Below are 22,209 nucleotides of genomic sequence, written 5' to 3' on the forward strand. Positions count from 1 at the left end.
AGTCGTGCACGCACGTATCTTGTACTGCAGCGTTTTTTTTGTAGTGTAACATTGCGATTTCTTGCTTCGGCTCTATGTATTTAACGTAGCCGCTTTCAGTAGATCGATAATGTTTCTACGAATTGTCAGAGAAAATGTTACTTCAGCGATAAGAGTGGTGCACTATATATAGATAATATGTGGTCTGAAATTGTTGAATATCTGAAAGATGCGTCTTTGGTCGCAGAGATTCAAAAAGCGTTCGGAGTGAAAATCCATCATAAAAAGAATTTCAAAGAGCATCATGATGGAAACTCCATCGACGAGACGCGCGAAATCACGTTCGCAAAGTTTGAACAGAACTTTGAGAATTGTACGCCGAATTCTGTGGAATCGAAGAGAAATGGTCACATTACGATCGCAAGAAAATCTGTCAACGCAGTAGCTGCTACGAACGACGAACAGAAACATTTGTCGTCGACCAGGGACGATTCAGATTACGCCATATCAAATTACTTTTGGTATTATTTATTCCTGTTTGGAACGCAGTTGGGAGACGAAATATTTTATTCCACCTTTATACCGTTTTGGTTTTGGAATATCGATGGGGTGATCGGTAGGCGAGTCGTTTTAGTGTGGGCTATTGTTATGACCACAGGTAATATTATCTAATAAAATTTCGTATATTTTATAGTTAAGCAGAACTAATAAAAATTACTTATTTAGGTCAGATATTGAAAGACGTTATTTGCTGGCCAAGACCTGCATGCCCACCAGTAGTTCGATTGCAAACAAAATGGTCAGAAGAGTATGGTATGCCATCTACTCATGCCATGATTGGTGTATCAATTCCTTTCAGTGTAGTATTATTTACAATGAATAGATATATTTATCCTTTTTCTATTGGGTGGATGATTGCTTTTCTTTGGTAAGTGATACATTATGCTTGAATGGTGGGTCTATAAAGTTAATAATGAATGTAAAGCATAGCTATCTTCCTTTCTTTAAAAGGTGTACACTTGTGTGTATGAGCAGGCTTTATTTGGGCATGCACACAGTGTTAGACATTCTTGCAGGCTTAATATTAGCTATTACGTTAATGGTTCCGCTGGTACCCTTGGTGGACATGACAGATTATTATTTTGTCTCTAATATTTGGGCTTTAGCAATTCTAATTGCTATTAGCATACTTGTTGTAATCTATTATCCCAGAAGCAACAGATGGACGCCGACCAGGTAATTAAATACTTGTGTTCTATGGATTATGTTGGTGTAATTGTAATTATAATTATAATAATTTGATTACAGAGGTGACACAAGTATGGTAGTGTCTGTCACCACTGGAGTTCATGTAGGGGCATGGTTGAATTATAAGACTGGAGTAATGATAACTCCCACGCACGCACCACCATATCATATTCTATGGCCTTCAAATGCAATGCTCGGTTGCTTGATACTTAGAACAATACTTGGATTTTGCAGCATTCTTGCAACAAGAGTTGTATGCAAATCCCTTAGTTATGGGACATTGTGTGCCATATTAAAAGTCAATGCCAAGGATCTTATGAAGAGTGAAAATTCATTGGAAAACAAGAGTAAGGTTCTTGTTGATCTAGTCTGTAAATATCTAACATGTTTCATGATAGGGGTAAATACAGTGTATCTCATGCCAAACGTTTTTACAATCTTTGGTATAGAGAGGCCAACATTTTACACAGAGATATGAATCTCCAATTATCAGAATGGTATACTGGATATTTTAAATTTATGCAAACTATGAAATGCAATTATGATCATCACATATTTTACATTCCAATACCAATGCTTGTGATATTGTTCTTATGTACAGAAAGCAATTGTATATAATCTGACAGTTTGTTTTTACAGCATAGTTGTTGGATATTCTGTAATATTCCTTATACAAAGCATAAGTTGTGTTCCCCATAATTGATAACTAGGATCAATTCAGAATTTTTATTGTTTGTATACAGGTTTTCATTCGACTTCATAAGCCTAATAATAATCATGCTCATTAAAGTTTTATTATTCCAAAAAAAGAAGGAGACATAGTAGAAACCAGAAGATATTACTCTTCTTTTTGTTTCGAAATATAAATAATGTTACAATAAAACTATTTACAAGATTGATCTCTATTTATTATTTATTTAATACTGTTCGCAGCAGTTTGTACAGGCATATCCAATCTGAGTACCTAAAAAACATTGCTCTTTTTAATATACAGTATATTTTACATTACAGTAGCTATCTTTACCTTGAGATCTTTATCTAGACGACATTTTACGCTAGTTACGTTTATAATATAGGAAACTGATAGATCGTATGTAAGTCTAGCTTTATCAACAGTAACTACAATACGATCCTCGTCAAGTAGTACTTCCACATCTTCGCCATTAGTCTACAAAAAAAAAAAAAATAAGAAAAAACCATTAGTTCCTGACATAGATGCTGAATAAAATTCTCGTTACCCCACCCCTTTAGGCATATCAAATAAGCCAATCAAATTTCTTGCTGGTCCTTCTACAGGTTGTTTCAGTAATGTATATTTTAACATTGGAGAGTCTCTTGTCTCGTTAATTTTTTTCACAAAAGTTTCCGTTTTAGAAGATTTAATTTCCTCAATCAGCGGCTTTTTAGCCTGCGATTGAATTCTTGTTTCACGATTTTCGATTCTATGTTGTTGTAATTTGCCCATGACCTGTAGGTAACATAATATAAATTATCCATTGATTCAATTAGGTTTCTTCTAATAGAAAACTAAAGATACCTTGCGATTCTTAAGAATCACATAGTCCTCTGAATTTAAAACTCTATTCATCTTCATTCCTACACCATCCATTATCACAGATATTGTGAATAATAAGAAATGTTTCCTTTGATGACATTTTTCAAAATATCTTACATTGATTGCAACATCATACGTTATACAAGGGGAACCCCCTGAAATATTTATCATATATCAATCTTACACGAATAAATGGTAACTTCATTTTTTTGGCAGATTTGTATACCTTTATCAGACTCAAGTTTTTCATTGCCGATACTCATGGGTATAACAAATTCAGGATTTTCTTTTGATATTATCTCAAAAAGCTGTGTATCTGATATGTCTTCAGGTGCTGGTATTTTGTCCGATGTGCAAATATTTAAAAAAACCTTCTCTCCACCGTCAGTTGCTGTTTTTATACATATTCCTAAAGAAGCATCCAATGCAAATGTTAATCTTTATTGTTGTTTTGTAACATTATTTCCTATTATTTACGTAAATTTACCGGGATTTGGTTGAATGATAAAGTAAGGTTTTGTATCAATCTGTTTCATTAAATTCTCCTGTGCCATAGTTTCCTAGAAAAATTTTTTACGAAATATATTAATAACGATAAAATATTTTCATCAATACTTTATTTACTTACTGGTAATATTAAATTTTTTGTTATTATCGAATCATCAACATCAAGAAAGGTTCTGTTATTCATAGTGCGATTTAATTATTTTTTAATATAATTCTGCAATTAAGGTAATTCGATAAATTCTTTTTAATTAGTTATTATTTAATAGTCACTTGACATCGAGTAAACATGTGTATCACGTCGTAAATAATAAGCGTGCGACGTGTTTGTACATAGATCGCGCTGCTGTAGCTTTGGTCACATATTAGCAACAAGTAGTGATTTTATTTTTCATATAAATATGAAAGTTTTAATTGTGCGTGATGTAAAGTACTTTGAAAATTTTCTTATTTAGTTAAAAACACTTTACTTCATTTTTCCCGGTAAACCGGTAACTATTAGCAGGCACGGTCTCCCCACTACCCCCAAAAAAAAAGAGTACGGAATGTGAAATATTTAAACATAAATAACGTGGAGTTTCAATGTACAGGATGTCCCGGGAATTGTAGTACAACCGGGCAGGGGGTGATTTTACATAAAAAATGAGTAAATATTTTCGAAGGACATTTCTTTAAAGTTCATTCCGTTTCTAAACGATTCATAAATACAGTGTATTTCACTGTTCAGCTTGTCTCTGTCTAGAACAGTTGTTACAAAGAAACAGTTGTTACTAGATCAGCAAAATAGAAAATAGCAGAAGCACTTTGAAAATGGCGAGTGATACAATGCGAGGAATCACTCTGAAGTATGTAATATAATATAAATATAATAATTTATGCTCATTCTAAAGTAAATGTAGATCTCTATAGATCCATCCTAAAAAATTGGAAATGGAGAAAACTTGAAGGTTACGCTTGTTGGTACATATCTGTTTTAGAGATCTAATAGGGCAAAATGGCACCGTTTTTGAAATTGGTGAATATAAGAATATCGAAGAGGATGAATTTCCTTACACGCCGAATATTTCGTTGACAAACAAAGAAGCGTTGAATTTATTGAATATGGATGGTTTTGAGGACGACGAAAACGATGAGGACAATGATTGTATGAGGAGTGGTGCTGGTACTACTTTTGGTATAAGCTTTAAAGAATTAAAGGCTAAAATGACGGATCTTCTAGGAAATGGCAAAGTAAATGGGGTTTTATTTAATTTAATAATACCATTTATATTATTATTATTAATAATAACATTTTTTACATTGTCCACAGGTAATGAAGCTGGTTAAACAGAAAGGAATTGGGGAACCGATACCCTATGATGCACAAGTGTCTATAAAGTATCTTGCTCACTTCGAGTATAATGATGAACCATTTGATTCTAGCTTCACTCGTGGAGGGGCAGAATCTTATCGTCTTAATCAGGGTTCACTGTTGCCTGGTTTAGAAATTGGTATAACATCTATGAAAAAACATGAGATAGCAATGTTCATTGTGCATCCTGACTTGGCATATGGACAAGTCGGTTGTCCTCCTCGTATTCCTCCAAACGAGTCGATCTTGTTTATTGTACATGTTGTCGATTTTGTAGACAATGGATCTGTAGAAATTCTTCAGACTCTTTCCAAAGAAGAGAAAAGAATATTTGAAAATGTTGTTAAATGGGCTAGGGCAAAATTCAATACTGCCAAGGACTGTTTTAAAAAGAATAAAATCAGACAAGCAATTAGAGAGTAGGTGTTTTCAATGCTTAGACTTAGCATTGTAATAATCGTGATATAATTTTAGGTATGGAACTGCACTTTACTGGTTGGAAAAAGCTGAGCTAAAAAATGATGAGGAAGAAGAAGAATTCAACAAGTTGATTTCAAGAGGCTACTGCAACCTTGCAGTTTGTTACAACATGGAGAACATGCCTCGTCGTGCTTATCACGCGTGCAGTAGAATAACCGTACCATCCGCAAAATCTTATTTCAAGTAAATTTTATTAATTACAATCAGTCGATAAATACCATATTCTTAAATGATAACGTGATTTGTATTACAGCCATGGGCGAGCTTTATTTAAACTGGGAGAATACAGTGCTGCAATGAAGCAGTTGCAAATGTCACTTGCAATGGAACCTAATAACGAAGGCACTGTTAAAGAAATTAGACTGGTAAATATCAACTTAGAAAAAAGCAAGGAGGATCTGGTGATGTTTTAATTAATTTGTAATTCATAGGTGAATGAGAAACAACGAAAGTATTTAGAAATAGAGAAGAAACTTTGGTCAAACTGCTTAAACATGAAGCATGCGGAGAAGGAGCTGACACCGTTTCAGGCAGCCGCGCGTGAAATGTGCCAGACTTTCGCAGAAGACAATCAATTATTGAGACAGCCACTTCCAGAGGCGTTAACACCGGAAGAAGATAAATGCATCCGCGAAGAAGCTGCCGCATTAGGTCTCTTAATTACCACGTTCGAAAGATATGGAAGAGAAATAACATACCTGAAGAAACATAATTATTAAGTCTACTACTTATAAACTTAGGATTAATTGTACTATAAAATGTAAATGATATCATTTAAGTTGTTAAAGTAACACAGACATTTATATCTTCACAGATTTTCTCTTTCTATATTTTTCTTTTACACGAATAGGATTATAGGAACTTTAAGATTAATTTGTATTTGATTAGAGACTTAGAGACGAAGCTGTAGAAATTTGATACAGTAGTAAAATAAAAACAGATATAAAATAGAAGGTATAAAGAATTCCTGTGATAAAGTACATTGTGACTCTACAGTGTTCCTAATTATCAGGAAAATGGTGTATAAAACCAGTTAAAATTTATCGTTGATCGCAGATGAGTCTTCTGGAAGAGGTTTCTCTGTCTCGTCCCCAAACAGTGCTCTATACTTTCGTCTCACCATGTCCCATTCGACAACGTTCTCAATCCTCGACGAATCCTTTAAAGATAATTGACTTTCCAATGGGCTAGATCTAAGTAAAGGAAAATTGATGGCATCGCGTTGCTGGGGAGATATTCCGTTATCCTATAGGGAAAGCCAAATTGTGAGTAATTATTTCATGGTTTTTTTTTAAACACGTTGACTATCGTGTGGTCTATAAATTCATTTCTATTCTGATTTCATTAGTTAAACTGATTAATCTTCGTGGGACATCTTAGGACTCTGGTTCGGTAGTCAACGTATTAGCATTTTCCATACCTGAAGAAACGGATGGCTTGTGAATAAGCGCATCGCGCCCGTCTTGCGCTCACGACGTCGCTGCGCTGTGCAAAATCTCACGATATACGTGATCCAAGAGGAAAAGAGGTTCAACGGTGACGGTGCTGTTTTTGTTCTTAAAAAAAGACAGCCTCTAACATTTTCTATTCACAATAGTGTATTATAATATCCTACAAATCGTATTTGTGTTTCTAGCGACTGCAGAAGACGACTCGACAATTCGCAGGATTGCAATGAAAGATTCAATCGACTGTCATTAATCGACAAGGAAATATTCCTCTGTTACGTGACTTGATCTGTTTAATCCATTTACGGAACCTTTTAGCATTTTCACCGGGTCGATTGCTCGCTCGTTATCAAGACGCTATTGATCGTGTATACCTTCTACTTACTTTTGCATCTTGCGAATGAGCTTGCTAAGCCCGTATTTCCACTCGATGTCGCTCTGCGACTGGATGTTCTGGTACGTGTCGGACATCATCGCGATCAACAGATTGATCAGTACTATCACGCTAACCAACATGTACAGAGAGAACGATACCTGCCGGAACATTATCAGGCGATCATTGAATCATTGAACCGTCTAATTGCGGTAGCCCGAGATCACTTTCCACGAGGGTTGTCCTGACCTTAAATAGATATATGGTCCAGCTCGGTTGCAGCTTTCGCTTTAGCGACATCGTGAAGTCGTCCGTGTCCTTTTGGCCGAAAATGGCGAAGAACAGATTTTCCGTAATATCAATGGGATTCACTTTCACTGAAAGAATGTAACCAAAAGCTCTAAGTCTCCCATGAATCCTCATTAAAATTCCAAATACGAGAATGATACCAGAGTTTCTATTTCAGGTCTCGGAGATCCAGCGATTGAGACGCATGCGGCGGAAGGGAAGGATGATAGGACGAGAGAATGAAGTGAATGAATGGTCCGCGATGAATTTCGAACGTGTTCGAACGGCGTACGCATGAAAGTCGAGTCGAGAGGATATGATCTAGCGATGAAGAATGCGTGTTAACAATCGACGATCGGTTCACACATCGATTCCGCGAAAACCATCTCGCGAACACGAGAGATTACAAGCGTCGTGATGGTTGGGCCAGCCAGCATGCACACGTGCAGACACTCTGCAGGGATCTTTTCCTGTTTGCAATCCGAGGAGTTGCTTCCTTTGCTGATCAATCGGACATTCAAGGCGTGACTTGTGCGCAGATACTAGCCGCTGGACTAGTACCGTCTTTTTGTACGAGGTGATTCAACGATCATCCGCACTATGATCACAGTAACATCAGTTTTCAGTGTGTGTCCTCTGTCTTGAATCATTCACGATATGTTCTTGGTCGCTTCCTTGAGACGCACGCGCGGTTTTCATTCGTTTTTTTTTCAATCTCAAAGAGACTTTTATGCCACGAGAAGCTGCAGGACTGCGTCGAGAAATGATGTTACTGTAACAATTATCATATTTGTGAAGCGCCCGGAACACGATAGTCGTTACGCGAGACGGGATGAGGCAGGTAGCTGGTAATTTAGAACCACACAGCGATCCGATCGGGACGTTTATTTCGATAAGAAAGATTCGTACGGGATGAGACTGTACACGCTGTCTTCGTTGGAAATCAACGACGCCGATAGTTCATGGAACGGTGGTTCCCGGCGCAGGCTGATTTTCGGTTGGCACGATAACCAGCGAGTTTTCGAAGGTGGCCGCGACCGTCTCGTGTTCCTCTTTCGATTCCTCGGCGTGTTTCTCGACCGTCTCGCCGTATAGATCACGGTACTTCTTTCTGACCGCTTCCCAGTCGACGACGTTGTCAATTCTGACGGCGTTACTGAACGACAGCTGGCTGCCGAGGGGGCTCAGGTGGACGACCGACAACGCGACGCTGTCCTTGTGCCCCACCTGAGTCTTCTTCACTTTGGACAGCCACTTGGCGCCCATTCTGGACCGCGGCGATAGCGTGTCTCTCTGTAGCCCGCCCATCAGGCGTACCAGAGACGGTCGTTGCTTATTCGCGGCGCGTTTCTTGCACACCTTGTACAGGTACGCCATCCAGGTGGTAAGAAGATTCAATGGGGACGGCGCTGTGCTTGTCCTGCGCATCGACAAACGCGAGATCGGGTGAATTAAGGGGTGCACGGGGGGAGAATGAGAAAATCGGCCGGGTTAGGCGGATAATTGGACGAGGAATCGCGATATTCGCGGACATGCAAGAGAACGCTCGGTACTTGGAAGACTCGGAGGGAACACCGGGGTCTCCCCCTCTTACCTGTGCATGTTCCTAACGAGTTTACTCAATCCGTACTTCCACTCGATGTCGGACTGAGCCTGTATCCGCTGGTACGTATCGCTCATCATGGCGATTAGCAGATTAATCAGCACGACCACCGAAACCAGCATGTAAATGCCGAAGGTGAGCTTGAAGAGCACCCTGGTCCAATCGGGCTGCACTGTTTCAACCTTGAACTGTTCGTGGGTCGTCTGACCGAAGATGGCGAAGAACAATAACTCAACGGCCAGTACGGGACTCATCCTGACTGGAAATACGTGGGAACGATATGTCTTGTGAAAAGTCTGTTGCACCGCGGCCGGCTTCATATAATGCAATGGCTTGTCTGTATGTTGTGGGTGGTTTGGTACGTATTAGCAATGTTCGGTTTATGTATTGTATGGGGATGTGAGGAGGTTGGGTGGCGTGTGTAATAATTCAGCTAAATCGGCTAGAACGCGATCGAACGTCGCCTAACGACGTTGAATGTTACGGTGTCTTAAATTAGGGGATGCGTTCGCGACTTCCCATTAATCAACGCTCTCTTTTAGCACGTGGGATAACTGCTCGGGACTTTGGACGGCCTTAAAGGACCTTGAAGCGCAGTCCGAGAAGAGGAGACATGCTGGGTCAACGTTGGACGCACGATATTGCGAAGAGGCCTCGGTATTGCCGACGTTACTTACGTAAAAAACGAAACACCTGCTTGGCTCTATCTCGACAACGATCTTGAAGAGTTCGAAGCTCTACCGAAGACGTTACCTATGATGGATGTTGTCGGCTCTTTTTCGGAGAGTGTCTCTATGGGGCATCGCGTTCGATAAGGTTTACGGATCGTAAGTTCGCGACGGTGGATCGAACTTCCGTGATTTCCGAGGCCGAGGTCGCCGGTTCCTCTACGTGGGCGGCGTGGAGGTGGCCGGCACCGTGGACGAGTTGGTGGCCGTTGGTCCGTTCTCCTCCTCGTTCTCGTTGTCCTCGTCCTTCTCGTCTTTGTCGGCCTCTTTCTCGGGTTCGTTCCCGGTCAGTGCCAAGTATTTTTTTCGGATCGAGTCCCAGTCGACCACGCTCTCGATCCTGGTCGCGCTATTGAAGGACAACTGGCTGCCGAGCGGGCTCAAATGCACCACAGACAGGGCGACGCTGTCTTTCGGTCTGACTTGGCCCTTTTTCACTTTGGCCAGCCATTTGGCGCCCATCTTGGACCTCGGCGATAGTCGACCGGCCCGCTGTAACCCCATCATGTGGACCAGCGAGGGTCGTTTACGTTTGGCGGCCCGTTGCTTGCACACCTTGATGAAGTACACGATCCATGTAGTGAGCAAGTTTAGGGGCGACGGAGCGGTGGTCGTTCTGCAACACGGAATCGCGTGTCCAGCCTATCCCGCAGATTTCGGTGGTTCTAAGTGAGCTACTTGACGAGAGACGCGGCCGCGGTTGTCGGTAACAACGACGCACACTCGACGAGAGAGATCTATCTATGTCTATAGGACTATATTATGTATACGGTTAGGGGGTGTGTACATGGCATTCGCATCGGACAGCATCGCCAACCCATATACGTGCGTATATGCGTCCCGCGGAAGCGATATATTTCGTGCGTGGATGGATATTTAAATTCCGATTCGAGCGCGGCGGGGATCCGATATCGGCCTCGAAACGATATACCCGTTCGCCCGTTGGAGGCTTACCTGTGCATGTTTCGGATCAGTTTACTCAGCCCGTATTTCCACTCAATGTCCGATTGCGCCTGTATCCTCTGGTAGGTGTCGCTCATCATCGCGATCAGCAGATTAATTAATACGACTACCGAGACCAACATGTATACGCCGAAGGTCAGCTTGAAGAGGACCGAGGTCCACTGCGGCTGATTGGTCTCGACCTTCAGCTCGCCGTGGGTCGTCTGGCCAAAGACGGCGAAGAACAGGTACTCGAAGGCGAGTACCGGGTTCATCTTTACTGGAATTCGAGGCACACACACATATGGTTCTTTGGTATTTTGGCTGTTTGTTTTGCTATTGTTTTTTTCACGGTTTTCTCTCGTGACTTGCGTATTGTTTTTTTTTTTTACTTTTTTTTTTGTTACTTTGTTATACTTTGATTGATTGTTGCTGTTTGCTTCGTGCCGTTTAGACAGGCTGGCTACTGGTGGTGGGCTCGCTATGTATGGATGCGGGTGGTGTTATATATCATACGCACATTATAGTAAGTAAACGAACGAGAACGATCGAACGAACGATCGATCGATCGAACGAACGAACGAACGAACGATGAACGTACTGAACGAACATGCTCATGCTAATACAGAGACTGGCCATGCTTGCGAATATAACGTTGGATGCATGCCGGACGTTCCGTGAGCTTCGATCCACGTCGTGTAACTTTCGGGTGTCGTCTAACAACTTGATTACATAGATGCACATCTATCGATATGCTGTTTTTTTTTTGCTGTTTTCTGTACTTTTTTGTTTTTGTTTTTCTAATTGTTTGATCCGATCCGTTGCGTACAGACTTTTTCCGTCGTTTGTTTCTCCCTCGTTTTGGCGCAAGTTGTCCGCTACGAGCAAGTTCGCGGGGATGCATCGGCTCGATCTACAAAAAGCTCGTGTGTATCGGTGTGGGTGTGTGTGTACGTGTGCGTGTTGTGTTTTGTACGTTCCGAGAGCGTAGGTGTGTATATCTGCTGCCGTGTGACTGTGTACGTAATCGATCGGTCCGGATGCTCTTCTCTAACCCGGTTCTCCGGAACTCGACGCAACAATCGATTCGTTTGCTCCGGACGATGAGATGCAGCATGCAGACGACGAACCGTGTTGTCTTTTGCCCCCTTTCTCTCTCACTCACTCTCTCTCTCTCGCTCGCTCTTTCTTTCTCCCATCTTCTCCCATCCTGCTTTCCCCACATTCGGTTCTTTCTTTTCATCATTCCATTGTCTCACTTTTTCTTTTTTTTCTTTTTAGTTAAATGTTCGCCGCGAACATACACGTACGCAGAAATAGAACTATTTACCGTGCGCATGCAAGGAGAGACAAAGTAAAGATTCGGACGCTTCGCTGCTTCTCCGCGGGATCGTCGACGAAACAACGGAGAGCGACCGCGGGAACAAGTCCGGAAACATCTATTGGGAATCCAGATGGGAGACGAGGTTGCGGGAGTTCGGGTCGCAAGGGTGATGATTGAAGGTATCTGGTTGAAGTGTGCTAGTCGGGTCCGGTTCGGCTACGTCCGGAGATCAAAACGATGATATACGAAGCCCATCGCTCCGATGTCCGACATCCGAGCCGTGCTCGGGCCGATTGGTGACACACAGAGAACACGCATTGCGCAAGACTCGAAACAGCACGAGGAAAAACAACAAATTGCTCTTTTATAATAAATATGATGGAAACACGTAAGTTCAGAGAAATGCAGAACGATGCACAACAGAGGCTGTGGAGAAACGCGCGCTCGATTGGCGCCCCCGTGAGATACGTAACAAGCCGGCAGTGGTCGCCGTACCCGCTCGATGGCCACCCTGACAGTCTCGATTCTCGATCGTCTCGAGCCCGAGATTCAACCGTGGACACTGAGCAGCCGTGATTCGGGCTCCCGGACCGTTTCACTTTCCTCGGATCTATGGACCAACAGAAAACTCTACCGTCCATAAATGCCAGACCCTCGTAATCTGAACGTATAATCTCACTTTATTATCGATCGCGTCTTTATCGCTATGATTTCTAGCGCACACTCATAATTATTCTTCGACAGCGTTAATGGACGAGTTTTATACCCACTATTTTTATACGCGCGCTTAAACGCATCGATTCGTCGACTGTTTCATCTCTTTAAAGTTCCATCGACGAATACATAAAATTCGTAGTCCGCTTAATGGCTCTATTCGATGATTACCGATCGTCTGTGCGAAGAGATTCGCGCACGGAACGGTAGCAATTACGATAATAATCTTGAAGGTTCAGAGGTTGTAACAAGTGTCTAGCATTTAGGGGCGGCGTGGGTGTGTTGGGCAAGGTGTGTGGGCGGACAGGAAGGCCGAATCGCAGCTGGGGTTACGGGCGCTTTAGTGACAAACATTTCTCGCGTCGTTGCAAAAATTATATGTATATATGTATACATGTACATATATATATACACATATAATTAAAATTTCCGTTGATTGGAATATCAGGCAGCAGTCCCAGCAGGCAACACACATCCGGCGAACGCACAATGCAGACGGTACGACACCAAGAAGAATCGTGTCCTGCATTCCGTTGTGCACGTGCCATTGCCATTCATTTCGCGTTCTGGTTTCCGGTTGCGGCGTCTCGTTAAGACGGTCCCATATCGGCAAAACTTACTATCTCGGGAGTTATCGTCACAACACTCATTCTTTTTCTTGTAGCGGCCGTAGCGACGAGGAGGCGCCGTCGACGGCGTCTCCATCATCCATTCCGTAACATTGGCCAACAAATCTATTCATTGCAATTCAACCGGTTATGATGCGTTCATTCTCGATGTTAACACGAGGCATATTTTATTTATTTACTTTCGTAGCACGATTCACGAGTCAATAATTGGTCGGGAGAGCAGCGACGATTCTCTCAGCCGATCCTCTTACGCGTATCAATCACGATCGACGACGAACCAATCGTGTGCCGCTTACGTTCGAAACTCGTTCGAAAGTCGAGGCGGTCGCGGGGGGGGGGGGGCTTGGGTGTATCGGGGGTGAGGAAAAGTATTCTCTCGAAAACGCACAGGCGTGTACGGCCTGATTGTTCTCTCGTGGGCGCATAATTCGTGTACTCGCGCGTGTCGCATGTTCACGGCGCCATCGATCGCGCTGCAGGACATTTTTTTTTCTCGGTCTTTATCATCTCGTTAAGGCTTTCTTTCGTTTATCTTTTTTTTTTTCCCGATTGCAGAGCGGCTGTGCTCGAGATCGTATCCGAGGGATCAGAAGAAGAGACACGGGTCGGGCAAAGCGAGGGGTTCTCGAATACTCCCACTCGGTTTCCCTCTCTCGTTTACCGTCTAAAGGATATATTCACGTGCGTGTCGAACTTACCGTCGTAGAAGGCGCCCTTCTTCTTCTTGTCCTCGTTACGGGCGTCCTGGATCGATTGGTTCTTGAACGCCTGGTTCAACGCCACGAAATGCATCGAGAAGCCGAACACGAAGATGGCCAGGACCGCGAGGAACCTCGCGAGATCCTTCATCAGGTTCCCGATAATGATCGCCCACGGGCCGAACAGATGGTGGAACGACAGAAAGTCGAGGATCTGTACGCAGGCCAGCAGGAAGCTCAGGGCGAACAATTGGTTTCTGAGGTACAGCAGTGTGGGCCAGTAGGGTCGTTGGACGATCACGAAGCCCATCAAGTGAAAAGCGACCCCGAAGATACCGAACAGCAACACCGCCAGCTTGATCCAGCCCAGGCCGCTTTTGTCGCTCGGGTTGGTCAGCTCGAACAGCAGCAACCCGGACAGCATCACCAGCAGACACCATTCGTACCAGTAGGGCAACAGGCTCGCCCTGACCACCGGGTAGATAGGAATAATGCCGACCAGCAAAAGGAAGACCATCAGATAGATGTGGGACGTGAGGTACGACATGAACTTGATGATGGGAACGTTGTTGTACTTGTGCCCGAGCGGAAGAGCGAACACCACCCATACGGGCGGGCAGACGAGGAACGCGATGAACAAGAGGATCGTTCTGAACGCGTTCCAGTTCAGGCTGCCTTGCCAGAGCTCCTGGAGATACCTCTGCACCACCGTGTGCGCGATCACCTCCTTCTGCTCGTTCTCGATCAGAACGTCCAGGAATTCCACGTTCCTACGGTCCATGGACGTCAGGATCCTACCAGCCGAGTCGGCGCCGGCCGCTAGGGCCAGCAGCTCCGTGGCCATCGCCTCGCACTGCTTGCCGGCCGCGATCAAGTCCTTCGCTCTCTCCTTCTCCTTCTCCGACAGTTTCATGTAGATGTTAGACAGCTTGGCGGCCGTGTCTACCGGTGCCGGTGACACCAGCACGAACTCCTCGATCGGCCTGTTGTTGTTGCTCTTACTGCAGACCATCATGTTATAGACGAACTGAAACGACCAACGGGGTTTCGATCGGACTTCATCACGGAATACCGTTTAACAGGGAGGGGGGAGGGGGTGACGCGCGGTCGGGGGAGGGACAAAGGATCGCGTGCGACCTATCTAACGTGACCGTTCGCCCGAAAATTTATTGGCCCGATGATCGTTGCTCGCGTCGAAACTTTTTGAATTCCGTTGCGGCAATCGACAGCGCGGCGGTCTCGGGTTTCCGGATAGAGAGGCCGGGTGCTGCGAGGAAAGCTCACCCTCTTATCGTCCATCAGAGCGTAGGTATCGTGCTCCTTCTCCATCAAGTACTTGAGCACGTCGTTGTGGCCCTCCGAGGCGGCGAACCATATCGGCGCGCTGCCCAAGTTCGTCTCGCTTTTCGGCGAGGCTCCGCTTTCCACCAGCAATTTCACGACGTCCAGGTAGCCGGCGCGAGCCGCGCAATGCAGAGGCGTCCACCCGTTTTTGTCCGTCGCGTTTATCTCCGCGCCCTGACCCAACAGCACCTCCACCATCTGATAATGGCCGTGAGTCGCCGCGATGTGCAGCCCGGTCTTCCCGTACCGATCCGAGCTGTGCAGCAGCTCCGCGGACCTGCTCAACAGCAGACCCACCACCGTGATGTGTCCTCCGAAGCAGGCCAAGTGCAGGGGGTTGAAGCCGTTCTCCGTGGTGGCTGCTTCGACCTTCGGGTAAGTGTATCGGCATTAGAATGCCCGATCCCTCGATCGTTCTAAACAGTTTCACTTTTTTCAGGTACCTGGACACCGGCAGAGTTCAGCAGCAGTCGCACCACGTTCTCGTTGCCCGAATATGCGGCCAGGTGCAACGGTGTCATCCCGGACTCTGTACCCAGCTCACCGACCAGGGTACCACCCGTCGGAGGATCGGACTTGACCGTGCCTGGCACGTGGGTCAGCAACTCGCGCACGGTATCTGAAAGTTTAGTGGTTTGAGAAGAGAACAGGTTTCTGATTAGTATGCTTTCAGGTGGATGATCTACCAGCTTGGCCAAAGTAGGCGGCAACGTGGAGAGCAGTGACGCCTAGTTTCTTGCTAGATATTCGCAGGGAGGTGGATGACCTCATCACTTCAAGGACTTGACCGTGCCCGTGCTGCGCCGCTAGATGCACCGCGGTGAACCCGGCACGATTCTCATCGGCACAGGACGCGCCGGCTCTTACCAAAGCCTTGACGACCTCCGCGTGTCCACCTTCGGCAGCCAGTTGAAGCGGCGTAGCCTCCGTCAGCTTGTTCCTCGCGGAGATCACCCCCTGGCGATCGAACTTCATCAGCTCCTCTATCACGCGCACGCTGCCCTGCATCGCCGCAATATGCGCGCAAGTGTTGCCGTCCTTGGTGCAAGCCATCACCAGACTCGGATGCCTTTGTAAAAACAGCTGTGCCACTTCGGCGTAATTGTTCATCGCTGCAGCGTGGATGGGTTTCTGTCCTTGATCATCCGTTGCGTCGATGCTGGCTCCCAGCTCCAACAGAAGCTTGCAGACTTCTAACTGGCCTGCGCCCGCTGCCAGATGTAGAGGAGTCTGCTTCCGCAGGGTGAGGACGTCTATAGCGGCTCCGTGATCCTGTATGAGGAACTTGACCAGATGCGAGTACCCGTTCATCGCTGCCAAGTGCAACGCGGTTCTTCCGACCCTGGACTTCGAGTTGATGAACGCCTTGTTGGCCAGCAAAGCGTCGCAGACCTGCAGGTAGCCGTGTTCCGCGGCCAGGTGAAGGGCCGATCTGCCTTCAAGATCGAACACGTCCACCCTGGCGTGGTTCGCCAGCAGATTCGTCACGAGCTCCATGTGTCCTCTGTGCGCCGCGATCAGCAAAGGCGTCCAGCCAACCGCGCTCTGCCTGTTCAAGGCCTTCTGCACCTCGGTGGCCGACATGCCACTTATCATCTCGGACAGCACCTCGTTGTTGCCGGCCAGCGCGCAATGATGGAACGCCGACTCCTGTGCCTGCTTCGTTTGCAGGGACACGTCCGCCCCGCCCTCGAGCAGGGCACGAACCACTGCTCGGTCGTCCCCGGGTGTCTTCACTTCCGACGGCTCGATCTGAGCGGCGTAATGTAGAGCGCTCGCCCCCTCGTTCGTCACGCTGTTGACGTAGGCGGTGGCTATTTCCGGGCCCTTCTTCTCCTTCACGAACTGGATCAAGTGCCGCACCACGTCGGCCTTGCAGCCCCTGCAGGCCAAGTGCAGCGGCGTCTCTCCGTTCTAAGGGATAGCCAAGCGTCACGGAACTGCAACCACCGACGATCTATCGAGAGGAGAAGGAACTCCGTTTACCTTGGACTTGTACATCGGATCCCCGCCATTCTCCAGCAGCAGCAGCAACGTAGCCAGGTTCCCGTGGCTCGCCGCTACGTGCACCGGTGTCTGGCCGTCGTCCGTCGTTAGATTCGGACCTGCTCCGGACTTCAGCAACATCAACGCGCATCTGTCGCCGTCGGGCACCCTTGCTGCTATGTGCAGAGGAGTCTCTCGCATCTTTCCACCCCTAACGTGCACCTCTGCTCCGTAGCCCAACAGCGTTTCCACCACCGCCGGTTTGGCGTTCTCCACCGCTATGTGCAGGGCCGTGTAGTTGTCGTTGGTTGTTGCGTCCACCTAAATTTTTTCGTAGCGTTAATTAACTAAGGAAATGCAGAACTATTGGATGAACCATATCAAAAAGGTTTTTTCAGTCGTTGGTAAAGATTTGAAAACTTTGAGTATTAAGACTGACCAAGCATCGTACTTTTGATTTAGAGTTCGAACGTCGATGGAGTCGGACCGGCATACCTTCTCACCACGCTGAAGCAGGGTGCTTATGATGCCGACATGCCCGTACTTGGCGGCCGTGTGAATCGACCTGGCGCCCCTCTTGTTCGGCATATGCAAGTAGACGCCCTTCTTGAAGAGCATCGTCGCGCACTCCGAGTGGCCGTTCAACGAGGCGATGTGCATCAGCGTGGACCCGTCCTTCGTCCTCTCGAATATGCTGGCTTTGAACTTGTCAGCCAGCAATTCAATTATGGACGCGTGCCCGTACTCGGCCGCCAGGTGCATGGGAGTGCGATCCTGGTGGTCGGTGATAGAGGCGGACGCTCTCACCCCGTAGAAATATTTGACAAGGGTCTCGTCGCCCTCCGCGCTAGCGATGTGCAGCGCCGTTTGCCCGTCGCCCTGAAAACGCGTCGAGAACGGTTTCCAACTTCCATTCGCGGAGGAGTGCCTCTCAACACCTACGTTTTGCATGTCCACCGTCGCCCCGTAGTCGACCAGTATCCGCACCATGTCGATGTCCCTTCTCCTGGCCGCTAGGTGAAGAGCCGAGTCCCCGGTTGGCGTGGTGGCACGAAGCTGATCCGGCGCCTGTTGTGCCAGCAGCTCTCGACACATCGACTGATTACCAGCTTCCACCGCCAACAACAGCGGGATCTTCCCTTTCTGCGACAAGTTAAAGCGCGTGCCGCTTACAGGCCTCGGTATTCATTGAATTGTATCGATATTACCTTAGCTCGAGGTATCCTGGATTAATTTACTAGTATTTTACAGAATGATTCTACGAGTAAAAATTCTGTAATAAAAATAATTTTAAAAAATTGTACTATAAGTATGCACAGATGGTGCCAATCAGGGTCGTTCTCGAGAGATGTACGCGGCCAGTATTTATGATCTCGCTGGATCGTTTCTCGGGGGGGCAAAGAAGAGGCGGCTACGATTTTCATAAATAGCCGTGGTCGTAGGGTACGAGGAGGTAAAAATCGACGTAGGCGAGCGGAATCGCCCGAGTCCCTCGCTCGTTTACGAGACAAAGAACGAGAACATTAGGAAAGTTGTGCGGTGTGTAGGACAGGAAAGGGGGGAACGGATGGGAAATGGGCTGGAGGGTGGAGGCAAGAGAAGAAGAACCCGGCAGGAGAATTATGACAGCTGTTCGGTGCCAGGCAGTGATATTCCCGGGGCATGATTCGCGTCACGCGAGAAACGTGGCCGAGAGAATCGGGAGCATCGGCAGCGCCTAGCGCCGTGGAAAACGTTCCCCTCCGCGACCCCGGATCGGAGAGTATCCTCGGCTCGTAAGATTACGCAATTCATTGGGGGTGTCGCAAGGGAGGTTCTAATCTTACCCCGTCGACTTTCAGCCTGATGTCCCGTCCGGCGGCGGCCAATAGCGCTCTGAGGATCGAAGTCGCGGTCCCCGTTTGCCTCGAAGCCACCAGGTGCACCGCGGTCTGCTGTCTTGGCTGTGCTCAAACATTTCGGACGTTCAGTGCGCCGTTCCTCAGCCCTTGGACCACCATTCTTTATGGCCTGAACCGTTATCCCCATCGGGGTCAAGAAAATTTGTGGGATGCCTCGAGGATCGTCCCACCTTTTGTGGTAGCAAAGCCGCGATTTTTATTGCAGGCATCGAAATTCAAAAGCAATTTGGTAGCCCAAGGTAGTCGGCCTCAAGGTTGAATTTCTTAAATCAACGATAACTTCATCCAGTCACGAATCAAATTCTTATAGCGTTGTTCATTTCAGTAATACCGACGGGATTGATCTGAAAGTTTAGTTACCGAAAAGACTGGCTCTCGAATCCAGGCAAGAGAAGGTTAAAAAATGGAGACATGGAAATCCATTCGAATGGAAGTTAAAGGAGCAATTGGTAGTCCAAGGTGGTTGGTCTCGATCGATATGGTCGCGAGCCAGATATCTTAATTTAATGCCAACTTGACCGCGTGACCAATGAAATTGCAATGGCTCTGTACGTTTCAGTGTACCGATAGATCGGACAACGGTTCCTAGGAAGGATAGGGGGTCTCGAGAGTTTAAGAACAAATAAGAGTGAATCGGAGACATCGTACCCCGCCGGTGGCGTAGGGATCGACGCCCCTCTTCGACAGCAGCAGCTTGACGACGTCCTCCCTGGAGTACATGGCGGCGATGTGCAGAGCATTGTAATTGTCCTGTGACAAACGGGCAGCGATTCCGTGAGGGCAAGAAATCGTTGGCGGGGATGATCGACGGTCCGCTTCCATCCAGCGTTCGCGGTTCCTAGCGCGGTATCGAGCGGAATCGCGTACGGGGTCATAGTCGGGGACGGGGTATAAATCGGCAAGATTCCTGGGGTCTGGTGCGGCAGGGTATGGAAACCGAAGTTATAAATCGCTTTCTGCCGCGCCCAGAATAAAACGAACGTTCCCGCTGGGATCGAGCGATTCGGAAAACCGAGCGATGGGTGGGGCCGGTGATTCCCTCGACTTCGCGATTAGCCTCGTTAGCCGTAATGCAACGTAACGGAGGCGAGCGTGTAACCCCTGGCTTTCGAGATTCCACGAATTCACGGTAACGGGGAATTACGTCTGACCGTTTCCGTTGGCCAAGGGCTCGGGGCAAGTCGTTCCGTTAGCGTGGGCGTCGCCTTGTAATCATCGTCCACGGCCGCGAAGAAACGCGCCGATAGAATCGGAAAAAGCCGCGTTATCATCGGCCAGGATCGGACTACTTTTTCGCCCTAGTGACTCGCCGGCCTACTTGCTGCTCGCGCTTACTTTCTCGCCGCCTCGGCGAACCCCTTGGCCTTGGCCCTCCTTCACGCGATCTTACTACCCTCCTCTATACGACTCGTACACGGATTACATGGAGATCGTTAACTGTACACGTTCCGTGGTCTGCACCAGCCTCGGCCACGCAGACGCTTGAATATTACGTGTCGCCGCCACGTAACGCGGGCACGGGCTTATTTTAAAAGCTGACGCCGAGACCGGGTCCCCGGCGAGCACGAAAACTGACCCGCGCCGTTCATGGAATTCGACGGGGACCCCGTCGCGGACGATCGATGGAATACCCTGATTTCCGCTAATCCACGATCAACCCGCTCGCCGCAGCCTCGCCCGGCCGGAAGAGAAGCAAATAACAGGGACGCGTGGCGATTGGTACTCGAAACGAGAAGCTAATTACCCTCCCCAGTCGACGACGAGAGGGTCGAGTCGAAACGGAGACCTTGCCGCAGGCATCGGGCTAGTCCACTTTGCGGTAACGAGTTCGCGGCAAGGTGTCCGATTCGAGAGGAACGAATCAGCGATACTTGCGTTGTTCCTGGCGCCCACGTCCGCTCCCAGCTCTATCATCCTGTCGAGCAGGCCGGAGCGATTGTCTTTGACGGCGCACATCAGCGGCGTCATGCCCGTTGCCTGGAAATCAGACGGATCGTCGTGAGATTCGTGGCGGACGGAAGATCGTTCGTTAGATCGTGGGTCGTTCGCCGACTAACCGGGTCGGTGACGCCGGCGAGAGGAGACAGCGTGCCATCCTCCCCAGCGTTCTGCACCGTCTTCTCCAGAGATTTGAGGAGCTGGTCCACCGGTGCCCATTCTCCGCGCGCGGTAAGCCCGAGAAGCTTTTGCGCTGCCTCTCTGGCGGTAGCCCCGGCCGATCCTGGCTTGCTTCCCGGCTGCGTTCCCTCCGCGCTCGCTGCTCCTCCGGCGCTCCCTGCGGAGGACGATCCTGCGGCGTCATCCTTCGCTGTCACGGGGCTCTCCTCTTTGCTCGACGGACTCTTCTTTTCGTCCTTGCCGGCCGACGGCTTCTTGCTGTTACTGCTCATGGCTCCTCTTGCGCGGGTCTCTCATCGTAGAGCCCCCCCTGGACATCCTTCGCGATCCTCCCGATCACTTCGCCGTCGAGGAAACGGTTCCAAGGATCGATCACCACTTCGCGCGAGAACGAAACAGACTGTAGGCCTCGCGGAGGCTCGCGCGCGTGTTAACGCCGCGTTTATCCTGCCGGGTCTGAAGACGTCGAGAGCGGAGGGCTCGCCGGAGAGGGTTGCCTTCCCTCGACCCTCTCGACCCGCTCGGCCCTCCAAGAACACAGGGATCGACCAATCACTGTCACGCTACCGAGCCGACCGAGAGAGAGAGAGAGAGAGCTCCGCGCGATGATGGTTCACCGAACAATCACGGACAACCGCGTCCTCTTCGCGTCTTCCTCGCCGGTCTCTCTTCGCCGCTGAACCACCCGGCCACCGTAGGCCTCTCGCTTCCTCGGAAGCTAAGAAAATGCGCCGGTGGATTGGTGCCGAACCACCGGAGGTGGTAGCAGCCGAGCCGGCAATGCTACCCCTCTGCCAGGGTGGGGAGCAGAAACGCTGGTACGGTGGTGGCATGGTCGACGTCGACACGCGACTTCCGGCGCGGCCCGCGAGGCACGCCATCCACCTATCTCGGCACCGACGGTTTTAGACTTTAACCGCTGCCCTCCTCCGTCGACGCGATTTACCACCTTTATCACCCTGACAAACCCCTGCCCTACACGGGCCACCACCTCTG

General features: G+C 47.8%; 4 protein-coding genes across 13 annotated transcripts; 2 read left to right on the plus strand and 2 right to left on the minus strand.

The window, feature by feature from the left end:
• The first annotated feature begins 173 nt into the window (after positions 1 to 173).
• On the plus strand, positions 174 to 2,126 carry LOC144469784 (sphingosine-1-phosphate phosphatase 2). The gene is made up of 4 exons (XM_078180412.1): positions 174 to 637; positions 706 to 907; positions 991 to 1,215; positions 1,288 to 2,126. The coding sequence occupies exons 1-4, from the start codon at positions 178 to 180 to the stop codon at positions 1,703 to 1,705; spliced, it is 1,305 nt and encodes a 434-aa protein (XP_078036538.1). The 5' UTR covers positions 174 to 177; the 3' UTR covers positions 1,706 to 2,126.
• Positions 2,059 to 3,624, minus strand: Pih1d1 (PIH1 domain containing 1). 2 transcript variants are annotated; one of them, XR_013494050.1, is made up of 7 exons: positions 3,411 to 3,624; positions 3,270 to 3,342; positions 3,009 to 3,191; positions 2,765 to 2,937; positions 2,466 to 2,695; positions 2,252 to 2,395; positions 2,059 to 2,191 (listed from the first exon to the last, which is right to left on the minus strand). XR_013494050.1 is itself a non-coding variant. In XM_078180416.1 (7 exons), exons 1-7 carry the CDS (start codon positions 3,471 to 3,473, stop codon positions 2,141 to 2,143), a joined length of 912 nt encoding a protein of 303 aa, XP_078036542.1. In that variant the 5' UTR covers positions 3,474 to 3,624; the 3' UTR covers positions 2,059 to 2,140. The 2 variants fall into 2 exon arrangements, 1 of the variants encoding a protein (XP_078036542.1); XM_078180416.1 differs by having other exon boundaries at positions 2,471 to 2,695.
• A 37-nt stretch (positions 3,625 to 3,661) lies between these two features.
• Shu (inactive peptidyl-prolyl cis-trans isomerase shutdown) lies at positions 3,662 to 6,032 on the plus strand. The gene is made up of 6 exons (XM_078180411.1): positions 3,662 to 4,131; positions 4,264 to 4,516; positions 4,596 to 5,056; positions 5,112 to 5,300; positions 5,371 to 5,482; positions 5,549 to 6,032. The coding sequence occupies exons 1-6, from the start codon at positions 4,097 to 4,099 to the stop codon at positions 5,834 to 5,836; spliced, it is 1,338 nt and encodes a 445-aa protein (XP_078036537.1). The 5' UTR covers positions 3,662 to 4,096; the 3' UTR covers positions 5,837 to 6,032.
• An 82-nt stretch (positions 6,033 to 6,114) lies between these two features.
• On the minus strand, positions 6,115 to 22,197 carry Nompc (no mechanoreceptor potential C). Of its 9 annotated transcripts, XM_078180403.1 has the most exons (15): positions 21,153 to 22,195; positions 20,971 to 21,072; positions 19,744 to 19,845; positions 19,021 to 19,137; positions 18,137 to 18,337; positions 17,690 to 18,073; positions 17,195 to 17,515; positions 15,895 to 17,122; positions 15,652 to 15,827; positions 15,149 to 15,577; positions 13,865 to 14,891; positions 7,188 to 7,315; positions 6,951 to 7,099; positions 6,538 to 6,673; positions 6,115 to 6,363 (listed from the first exon to the last, which is right to left on the minus strand). In XM_078180403.1, the coding sequence occupies exons 1-15, from the start codon at positions 21,483 to 21,485 to the stop codon at positions 6,151 to 6,153; spliced, it is 5,046 nt and encodes a 1,681-aa protein (XP_078036529.1). In that variant the 5' UTR covers positions 21,486 to 22,195; the 3' UTR covers positions 6,115 to 6,150. The 9 variants fall into 9 exon arrangements, 8 of the variants coding, with proteins under 8 accessions (XP_078036529.1, XP_078036530.1, XP_078036534.1 ...); XM_078180404.1 differs by having other exon boundaries at positions 6,270 to 6,673; positions 21,153 to 22,196; XR_013494048.1 differs by lacking the exons at positions 6,115 to 6,363; positions 6,538 to 6,673; positions 6,951 to 7,099 and adding exons at positions 8,136 to 8,646; positions 8,821 to 9,088 and having other exon boundaries at positions 7,205 to 7,315; positions 21,153 to 22,193.
• Positions 22,198 to 22,209: the final 12 nt, after the last annotated feature.

The sequence above is a fragment of the Augochlora pura genome, chromosome 5 (assembly GCF_028453695.1).
Source record: "Augochlora pura isolate Apur16 chromosome 5, APUR_v2.2.1, whole genome shotgun sequence".
Lineage (NCBI taxonomy): Eukaryota > Metazoa > Arthropoda > Insecta > Hymenoptera > Halictidae > Augochlora > Augochlora pura.